The 10,467-nt window shown below is 38.5% G+C and overlaps 2 protein-coding genes across 2 annotated transcripts; one reads left to right on the plus strand and one right to left on the minus strand.

The window, feature by feature from the left end:
- Positions 1–3,757: 3,757 nt before the first annotated feature.
- LOC137726553 (diphthamide biosynthesis protein 3-like) lies at positions 3,758–5,823 on the minus strand. The gene is made up of 2 exons (XM_088694796.1): positions 5,472–5,823; positions 3,758–3,982 (listed from the first exon to the last, which is right to left on the minus strand). The coding sequence occupies exon 1, from the start codon at positions 5,726–5,728 to the stop codon at positions 5,480–5,482; it is 249 nt and encodes an 82-aa protein (XP_088550922.1). The 5' UTR covers positions 5,729–5,823; the 3' UTR covers positions 3,758–3,982; positions 5,472–5,479.
- A 2,800-nt stretch (positions 5,824–8,623) lies between these two features.
- LOC148696997 (uncharacterized) lies at positions 8,624–9,469 on the plus strand. The gene is made up of 4 exons (XM_088693303.1): positions 8,624–8,818; positions 8,914–8,991; positions 9,102–9,210; positions 9,311–9,469. The coding sequence occupies exons 1-4, from the start codon at positions 8,803–8,805 to the stop codon at positions 9,411–9,413; spliced, it is 306 nt and encodes a 101-aa protein (XP_088549429.1). The 5' UTR covers positions 8,624–8,802; the 3' UTR covers positions 9,414–9,469.
- Positions 9,470–10,467: the final 998 nt, after the last annotated feature.

The following is a 10,467-nucleotide window of genomic DNA, read 5'->3' on the forward strand; positions in this document are numbered from 1 at the left end:
CATATTTTATGAAACAATAACTGGATGTAATCAATTTATATAAAACATATGATCATGGCTTAGAATTCACCTCTAACTAAAATGAAACTTAGTTACACATGTTCATCATAACTAAAAAGCAATCTAAAATAAACATTGAAACTTAAAACAAAAGATAGAAAGAACTCTGAAAATTCCAACAACTTCAATGGATGAATGGTAGGCGCGGCACACCCTAAATCTTTGCAGAAATTTCATATATAGGGGGAAACGGCTGAATCCAAGGAGGAAAGGGCTTTGGCGTTTTAAATTATTTTAGAACTCTAAGAATAAGGTAAAAAGTGTTGGAATGTGATTAGGATTCCTGTTTGCAGCTGGAGATAAGATAAAATAATATTGGATAAGATAGGATAAGATAATGCTCTTCTCCAACTAGGATTCCTCTTTCTTGTGTAATTCCTTGTCTTCCAAGCCTCAACTTTAATTTCTCCAGAGTTGAGCACATGTCTAACACCATTTAAACACCCAAAACATCCAGCCCAGATGCTATTCATGCATGTTATCCAATCCAAATCCAAAACTGCTCCAAATTACTCCATTTAGCTATTTATTGTCATCTTTACCAACTGGACCTACAATAATACAAAAATAACTTAAATTACTACAATAAATAGAAATTAACTAAGTAAATGGAAAGAAATAACAAAGTCACATAACGTGGCACTTACATTGTGGAGCCCACGGCATCCACGTAGGCAGATAACTGAAAAATTAACAAAACTTGCGACGGATGTATGACATTGAATTGAAATGATAAATAATGTATGAGATTGAAATGTTTTAAAAATGTATGAAGTTACAATAGCACCTAAACCTGAGGGTGCACAATGTAATTTACCTATTATTTTAATCCACAAGTGTGGATCCCATGGACAGGCCACGTAATCAAACTGGATGAAAAATAAATACAGTTAGGCTCAAGGACTATCGCTCAACATTTTGTTAAATTCAGGGACCACATCTAATGAAATTTTAGTTCAAGCATTATTGCTCTAATTGAGTCATATCATTGATATAATATTCTCTTTGGATTAAGTTTTTTTTTTTTTTTTTCCCCGGTAACAACTAACAAGTATTCGATAAATGTAGAGATGCAAATTTGAGATTGAAAAATCACATTTTGTCTCAATGGAAAATATGTATATTTAAATTTGGGGCAATCTACTATGAAACTCACGTTGTTATTGTTTTCTTTTATCTCTTGAAGAAATGTAAAAAAAAAAAAAAAGATAATTTATATAAATATTTATATCTTCCGACCAAATGGGTAATTTACATCCGCTTAAAATTGCGCATTAGAGCGTTTTCAACCAACAAGAGATGTATCTGTTATACATCTTGATATACACCATCAACTTGAAATTCTCTCATTAAATAGACGGTTTAGATCATCAAGCAATGTAATAGGGATGTGAAAGGAAATAAGAAGCAAGGGCAGAGTCAAGAATGTGAAGGGGGTGGGCTAATATTTTGTTATTTAAACAACGAAACTGAGGCTTCTAAAAGAAAACATTACTTTGAAATTTGTTTAACTTGAGAGATGAAATTAGCATGATTTGAATTAGGACAATATGACTTTAAACCTATAACTATATGCCAATACAGCGTTAAAAACCTACAGGTTTATGTTATAAGAGCAACTTCACCATTGCAAAGGTCCCCTAGGGCAAGTCACTATTGAATAGCCTCCAATGAACAGTAACTGCCTTTAATGAACAATAATTGCATTTTGCATCTTCACCCCACACTAAATAGCCATGACTATAGGCAATAAAATATTAGTATTTTTTATTTTATAAAATAATACAAAATAATTTTATTTGTAATTTTGGATAAGATTTTTAATGGTTCTCGTTGCGCCACGTGTCATTATCCGAGAAGACAATTTTTGGTAATAGATTTCGATAAGATATTTATCCAATGCCGTCATGCCATGTGTCGTTACCTTTTCAAAATCGTTGATGATAGATTTCTAATAAGATTTTTAACCAATCACGTAGCGCCACGTGTCACAATTTGTTTACAATCTTTGAGGATAGATTTTAATCAGATTTTTAACGAATGACAACATGCCACGTCGCATTATCTACAACCTAATCCTTTCTTTTTCCTCCATATAACCCATCATCCATCCTAAGTAATCACACACCAAAATCAAAATCTCTATCATTATTCATAGTTTCTGCTTCCTTCTTACAATGTCTTCTTCTTCAAGGATGTTGTGGGAAATCGAGGAGCAAGAGAAAGAATTGTTTAAGCAAGGGGAAGAAATGTTCAATCTCCAGGTGGCCAAAATGAGATGGAAGAGGCAGAGGATGAAGAGCGTAGAAGGAGAGATGACGAAGCAAGAAGCCAAAGAGCCTCACATTCCCGTCGAGTCATCCAAGCTGTGGCTCAGATCTCCAAGCCCAGCCGTTCTGCAAACCTTGATAGAAGCAGGCAATGACAAGGTACGGTTCTCTTGGACAATTATTTTGTCTGTAACAATACATTCTCTGATACGTACTTTAGACGTCGTTTTAGAATGAAACGACATTTGTTCAACAAAATAATAATTGCTGTTTGCAACCATGATTCTTACTTTGTGCAAAAGAAGGATGCTTTTGGTGTTATGGGTCTCCTTCCTGAGCAAAAAATTAATGTTACCTTGCGGATGCTTGCATATGGAGCATCTACAAACCAAGTGGATAAGATAGCGAGGATGGGGAAATCAACCATTCTTGAGCCCCTGATGAGGTTTTGCTCAACAATCGAATCTATCTACACTGCAGAGTACCTCCGAACACCTACTGAGATGGACTTGCAAAGGCTTCTGAAGAAGGCCGAGATGCGAGGTTTTACTGGGATGATTGGAAGCCATTGACTGTATACATTGGACCTAGACCCCTGATGTTAGCGTTGCATCACATTCCCATCGGGCTCGCGGGCCACCAATTTGCACCAAGCCTCTCACTCGGGCCCTTTCCCTCCCAAGTGCCCGCATAGGCTGCAGGTTGTTGCTAGGAAGTGTGGGTCTCCTTCCTTGCCTGTCTATCGGGCTCCAACATACGCTGGAGGTGCTCTAACAAATACAAATTGCCCGATACAATCACGCTTTAGCTCCCTTCCAATTAACTTGAGTGGAATAGTAACGTCACATCATCAAAAAGGTGATAATACATTGAGACCGAAACACATTCTAACATTTTCAGATTGTTTTAAATGACTAAAGAATTGCTAGATTCACCCAACGTCCTATTTTCTCATCCACATCTCACCCACCATAAAAAATAAAAATTAAAACGCTATTTCTCCTCCTAGTATTATTCCTAAAATAACCTCTAATATATATATATATATATATATATATCTAAACTTTTTCTTTTAATTTTCCAAAGAATAAATATTAATATATTTTCTCTGCAGGTTTGTTCTATGAAACTTTGGATTCAAAGCAACCTACCCATGACTTTGAATGAGGTTTGGAGCTTCATGGAGTTGGAAAGATGGAAGCTTTTTAGGGAAAATCATGAGCTGAGCTGGTGGTGCTTTGCTGCTGCCTCTCTCAAGTTTGGGTGCATCCCGTGGAATCCCATCCCCAGCTGACACCCAGCCGCACCCAAATCCCTTACACCTGCCTCAAATTCAGGCCATACCCGTTATCCACCTTTTCAGATCGGTGTTAGTGGCAGGTCACCCGGTTTCATTAAAAAGTGGGTGAAGAAATAGGACAATTGAGTGAGTTTAAGAGTACTCTTTATTTTTACTAGTATCAGAATACAAATAATAAATGTCAAACAAACACTTATAATAGCTCAATTAAGAGTACTCTTTCTTTGCTGGTTGAATACAAAAAGATTCCTCACCCGTCACCCCTCACTCAAACACATCATATCTACCTAAGAATCTCACAAAACTTGCGAAGAATCCTTCCGCCCACTTTGCGGCCTCCGGGTAATGCCATCTACAAGACACAAGCATTAGCAGAAGAGCATTAGAAGGATCACAAGCTATACCGAAATGAAATTATTTTTAAGTAGCTGCGTGAAAACCCACGAGCCATGCACAATATAGCAATTCTTATGTGAAAGTAATGATTTCCAATTGATTTTTATCCATGCGAGCTTCAATTCTCCCGTCAAACTAAATGCAGCAACACAACCTAAACGAACCTAAAAGTGATGTCTAGTCACGGTGCTGCTGCTACTATTCATGCTCAAAATGCTTTACTAAATTATAATAAGCCATTTTTCATAATAGCACAAAACAAAAAATTACATTAGTTTTTTACTCCACTGATCTATACAGAACTATGTTAACCACCTTTTCATCTTTGGAATCAACTTATGGAACTGCAATGAAGGAATGCCCAAAGCAGCACAAATGGAAAAATATTTGAACCAATAGGTGAAACTGCTCGAAATTCATTTTTTCTTAACAAGGGCGAAAGGCAAAAGATGAAATAAACTACAAGCAAATCAATTAACCTTGACTTGAATGGGCAGAAACAAAGTCCAGCACTTTCCAGTGAGAGCAAAAGGCAACACAACAACAACAAAGCCTTTTCCCACAAAGTGGGGAGAGCAAAAGGCAACACTATCAATTAATTTCCTACACACATGAGAAAGGCCGGAGCACGCTTTCCTATTAGAGTGTTAGTATAGAAGTAACAAGGCTCCAAAGGGTGATAATGTCCAATACTTTGCTGCAGCAACACTGAAGCTAGTGATGTGGTCAGTTTCAACCATGACCTTGGGGCATCCCTTCCCCAAGGCAAACTTCAGCTTCAAGTAAAGAATCCAGAGCTCAGCTAATTGGTAAATTAGCAGGAAACCCAAACCTCAAAGAATGATTGCAGTCCCTCAGGACACCACAGCTCCAGTCCACCCTGACAAACTAACTACGGAACCATCCACTTCCGCGTTAAGTTTCCACACTTGAAACTGCCAACAACTCAGGCATCATACTCTCTGAACAAAGTATACAGCCTAAAAGGGTAAATTTGAGTTTCCATTCAAAGCCGATTAGACTCCAGAAATACCACTAATTTCCTCATAAGCACTATCCCAAATCACACTTTTCTTAGAAAAGAAGAAACACGCAAAGAGCTTCCTATGGCGGTTTCATAAGGGTATAGTTCGAGTCCCATTTAACACGCATTCGAAAAGTAACGGAAACATACATCTGCAAACAAATCCATCCCAGCTTCAACATCATGATGGGCATTCCCAGAAATGGGAAACAGTCGAAAAGCCGAACTGACTAATTCAAACTAAACATTATTCACAACCCAAAAAAAAAAAAAAAAAAAAAAGACCCCATTTTTTTTCTCTCCAGAAACAGGTACCACACATTGAAGTTGATAAACAGAGTAATCGACAGAAATTCATAACATAATTATTACAAAAAATTAAGAAAACTAAATCACAGAACAATTTTATATCAAAATTAACCTGAAATTTTACGCGACGGTGATGGGCTGCAGCTTTGGGGGCTCGATGGGCTTGCTGCTTTTCTTATCCAAGAAATCTTCGATGTTGTAAACGACGGTGATGTAGAGAGAGCAGCTAGGGCACCGAGCGATCTCTTCCCCCAATTTCAGGTCGTCCTTTGTGATCTGAAACACGTCACCGCACGGGCACGGGTACGTGTAAGCCTGCAGCTCCTCGTTCCACTCCATATCTTCGATCTCCACGTCGTCGTACGACATCGTTTCAGCTTCTGATTCAGCGAAAGCTTCCCCCTGGATTTTGGATTTAGGGTTTGCTTGAGTTTTGGTACTGTGCAAAAGCACAAAAATTGTAAAAATTTAGAGTAGCACGGTAGTATCACGTCAGCCGTGCTACTTCCATTCAAATTTTGCCATTTGTCATATTTTTAAGTAGCTGGAATTTAATATTATTTTTACCTTTTAACAAATTTAAGAAAAGAAAAAAAGAACATTGGAGATCGTCAGCCGTGCTACTTCCATTCAAATTTTGTCATTTGTCATATTTTTAAGTAGCTGGAATTTAATATTATTTTTACCTTTTAACAAATTTAAGAAAAGAAAAAAAGAAGAACATTGGAGATCGCAATCTCCTTCCCCCTCCGACCCAATCCGGTAATCCCTTCCACGCACCATTTTGCTCTGATTATTTCCTCTAATTACTCATGCAAGAAGGAAACTGGTTTGATTTGAAGGTTAGACGATTAGGGTTTGTTGCGCTTTGCCGTTAAAGGCGGCGCGGAGGAAACTGGGATTCGGCCTAGATGAGGGAGAGGGAGAGAGATCGAAATCATGTCCCTAGTCTGATTATCACCAGCACCATCCCTGCATCCAAACGCAGGAGGGGAAAGGAGACGTCCGATCTCCTATTTTCATTTTTTGTGTTTTTTTTTTTTAATTTATTTAAAAAGAAAAACAAATATTAAATTCCAGGTGTATAAAAATAATAATAGATGGCGAAATTTAAACTTTCACGGCTGACGTGGTACTACTGTACTACACTATAATTTCTTCAAAAATTGAAGGAGCCGGAACCTTGATTGGAAATTTGATGAAGTCGCCTGGCAAGATCAGTCGTTGATAAATTGCCTTAATCCAATATAATATCGTATTATATCCAACAAAAAGAAGAGGATCGAATACACGATGATTTGTAGAAATATCGGCTAACTTTTTTAGGAAAATTACACTTAGAGTACACTTCGCACACAATGTACACATGACATGCACATGTCATCTCCATATGATTTGTGCTGTGCTTGTATATTGTTATCAGCATATACAAAGTGTTGGATTTTAGGTTTCAAAAGGTCATTCAGACGATGAGTTAAAACCATAACAATGGGTATAGAAAGGTAAAAAAAAAAAAAAAAAAAAAAGATGTAAAAACCTCCAAGTTTCGAACCTATGTCTTGTTGAAACTATGAATGTATGGTCCCCACCATTACAAAGTAGTTAGATATGCCTAGACCAACCCATGCACAGCGTGATGTAAGGGGTGTGAGATTTGATAACACCCTAACCTTTATGTAGGAAATGAAGTAACAACATTTGGAAGGTCACATGCATCACATCCTCACCATATAAACACCTTCAACACATTCCCTTCCTAAAAAATTAGACTTCTCAGATAGCCAAAACAATTGAGAACACAAACATGTCCAAGTTCCCACATGAAACCAAGGACTTTAACACAGAGTTCCACAGGTGGTACAATATGGAACCTCCTCCAATTCCGAGGCTGCCGAAGGCAAATCCTACGTCATCATTTAGCTTTGTGGACTCGAAGACACTGCTAAAAAGTATAGATTAGGTCCGCGGGAAACTCGACTATGAGACAGGTGTTGCCGAGTATTGGAACCATAATCTAATGAAGGTAGAAAAAGAGCTTGTGGACCTCAACGGTGAAGCCAACGAAGCGCTCTACCGTGCAAACAAGCAGAAAACGAAGGCTGACACGTCTGGAGAAAGGATCACATTCCTAATTTTGAATTGTTCCAAAAGCGTCGGGGCCATATTGAGTCATATTGAGTCGTATGAGCATTTTTGGGAGGGAAATGTCGAAATGGAGGAGGAACGCAACAAGGGATTTGAGGATTCTCATCAACTAGTGAAAAGAACCGCATCAACCATAATGGGGATTATATGACATTTTATTGTTGTGCAAATGTATTAGCTAAGTGTTTTATGATAATAAACATGCGTACTATGTATCCTTGTTATATGAACATAACATGCACATACAATGCACACCAAATGCATATCACCTTATAATATCATATGCACATAATATGCCATGCACAAGACATGCACACCATATGTACGCAACCTGCACGTCGTATGCACACATCGGAAAAATTTTGTAAAATTTATACAATTGAAGTGAAACAAAAATTGGAACATACCCAATATTGTGCCACATCAAATATCAATTTTTTTCCACACATTACTGTAAACCCAGTCATGTTGGTCTTTGGATTCTTTTCAAGACTAGGCACCAAAAGAGACGAGACTTACCCCATTATTTTAGGGTTTCATATCTTCGAAAATGCACCATCCTTATATTAGTGAAATCCTACATAATAAAGTGCAAATTGGATAGCAAATTTTATCTTCCATGCTTTGTTTCTAAATGGATTGGTTGGCAAACTAGTTAGCAAATTGACAAGACAAGGTAGATGTGGTGTACATGATCCTCATGTCTTGTTGTAACCTACTTGAGGTGTGCATTGCATTCAATATATGTAAGATGTGATTTTTCCACATTCAACTCATAAATTTTCCAATGTTTAATAGTAATATATTACAGAGGTAGTGGGTTTTAATTAATATTTTGTTTGGGTACTTAATTTGACTGAAAAGGATTTTGGAAAATGTTAATTTTCCAATCCTAGAATATATGTTTTTAGTATTCAAGACGCAGCATGCAGTGTGCATATCCTGGATCATTCAGTGCCGTCTTTGAGATTTTGGGGGCCCTAGATTGTCACAACCCGTCCCGGAATTTTAATTCCGAGGACGTGAAGTTATGAAAATGCCCTTAAACGGGACTAAGGGGCGTAAAATATGTTGTAACTTGATGACTTGGGGATTTGGTAGGATCCCACCTCCCTCAAATCTCTCCCCCATTTCTGCATCTTGTCTCTCTCTCTCTCCTCCCTCACAAACCTCTCATTCTCTCTGTAAGTTCTCTCTCTCTCCTTCGAACTCACACGGACCACCCACAAACCACCCTAAAACTATACCAACGAAGGATCTAAGACCACCATCGTTCTCCTGAAGACCACACGAACACGATGGTACCAATTTCAGGTGAGTTTCACTTCGGAAAACATGGATTTCAATTTCACTGTGCGTGTGCACTGTTCATGCACACGTAAAACTTGATGTTTTCTGGGATTTTGAAGCTTGTAGGAAGCTTGGTGAGGTCCTAAGGAAGCTCGGAGTGCTTCGTTTGAAGGATTTGGACGTCGGGATCACGAACTGTAAGTTCGGCCGAATTTTCGTATTTTTGGAAAAGTTTGATTCCGTTGTTTTTAGGCCATAAAACTAGTCCAACGTGGTAGATTATGATTAGGGCTTCATTTTGGTATAGATTACGTGAAAAATGGACGTAAGAACAAGGAGAATGACAAGTTCAAAGTTTGGCCGGAGCTTTCGGGGATTTTTCCGGCGAATCCACGGCGAGTTAGGGGTCAAGGCAGGTATGGATCTGTTCGTCTCGTCAATACCTTCATTTTGATATATAGTACGTCGAAAATGGTTAAGAAATGAAGAAGTTATGACACTTTGAAGTTTACCCAGAAATTCCGGCAAAACACCCACCGCCGGCGAAACCAGTCCGGCGACGCGAGGAAGAAGACGCGCGCGTGGGCAGCGCGTGAACAGGGCGCGTGGGGGTGCGTGAGAGCTCCAAATTGAGTTCTGAAAATTGTCACGCGTTCGTGACGTCGTGTAGATCACCGTGGTATATTCATACACCCAAATTGAGCAACGTATGAGAAAGTTATGGACGAATGTTTGGTGTATGTGCGTTAAATAACGTCAATTTGGTTACTTTTTGTATAGGTGAAAATTATACAGAGGAAAAATGTAACCAAGCTAGGGGAGGTTCAGGGACCTATGAGACGTCGATGTGATCAGTGAGTGGGCAGTTATTTTTCAGTATATATATATACGTATGCTTGACATATTTTAAAAGAAATACGAATTAAATATCCTATCATATATGCATCATATTTTAATATGTGCATTACCATAATTATGCATACTGTTGCATGGTGCTGAGGAGGCCCAGGTAAGCTACATTTCAAATACATTTGATATACGTATGAAATACGTTTGGGATACGATTGAAATACTATCATCACATGCATTGGTAGTGGCATACATTTATATATGTGTATTTGGTGCTGTGGACGCACAGGTAAGTGGTATTCATGTTTGTATTTCAGTAGTAGTTTGAGATGCTTAGAGAGCTCATAATCTGCACCCCGGTGTTAGTGCTCCCGCCCAGGGCCAGGGCATAGTCCTTCACGTGATGTTCACCCGCACCACACGCTCGCCTTGGATCCAAGTTAGGTGCAAGCCTTGTCGTGCAGACCACATTAGGTGGTTCCGACTCGTAGGTGACCCGCGATTATTCGCACAGTCTTCACGTGATCGTAGCACTAGAGCGTATATATTACACCCAGTCCTGTCGTACAGACCACGTTAGGTGGTTCCGACTCATGTGCAGATTCAGATATTGAGTTGAGATTGGAGCTCTATCTGCAGCCGTACAGGTCATGTTAGGTGACTCCCGGCTGCCAGATTATATGTTATTGATGTGAATTATGCTTGAGCATTTACATTTATTATGAGATTCTAATGTGGCATATTCTCAAGCATGAATGGCATATTTTGGAGCATGATTGGCATATCTATACATACGTATATATGTTTATTTTCTGGAAAGTATA

Source organism: Pyrus communis, chromosome 5 (assembly GCF_041283825.1).
Source record: "Pyrus communis isolate YQ-2024b chromosome 5, ASM4128382v1, whole genome shotgun sequence".
Classification (NCBI taxonomy): Eukaryota; Viridiplantae; Streptophyta; class Magnoliopsida; order Rosales; family Rosaceae; genus Pyrus; species Pyrus communis.

Excerpts from the sequence above, each read along its gene's own strand:
- LOC137726553 (XM_088694796.1), bottom strand. The coding sequence starts at position 5,728 with ATGTCGTACGACGACGTGGAGATCGAAGATATGGAGTGGAACGAGGAG.
- LOC148696997 (XM_088693303.1), top strand. Across the intron at positions 8,992-9,101 it reads GGACGTCGGGATCACGAACT|ATTACGTGAAAAATGGACGT; the intron begins GTAAGTTCGGCC and ends ATTTTGGTATAG. Across the intron at positions 9,211-9,310 it reads CGAGTTAGGGGTCAAGGCAG|AAATTCCGGCAAAACACCCA; the intron begins GTATGGATCTGT and ends AAGTTTACCCAG.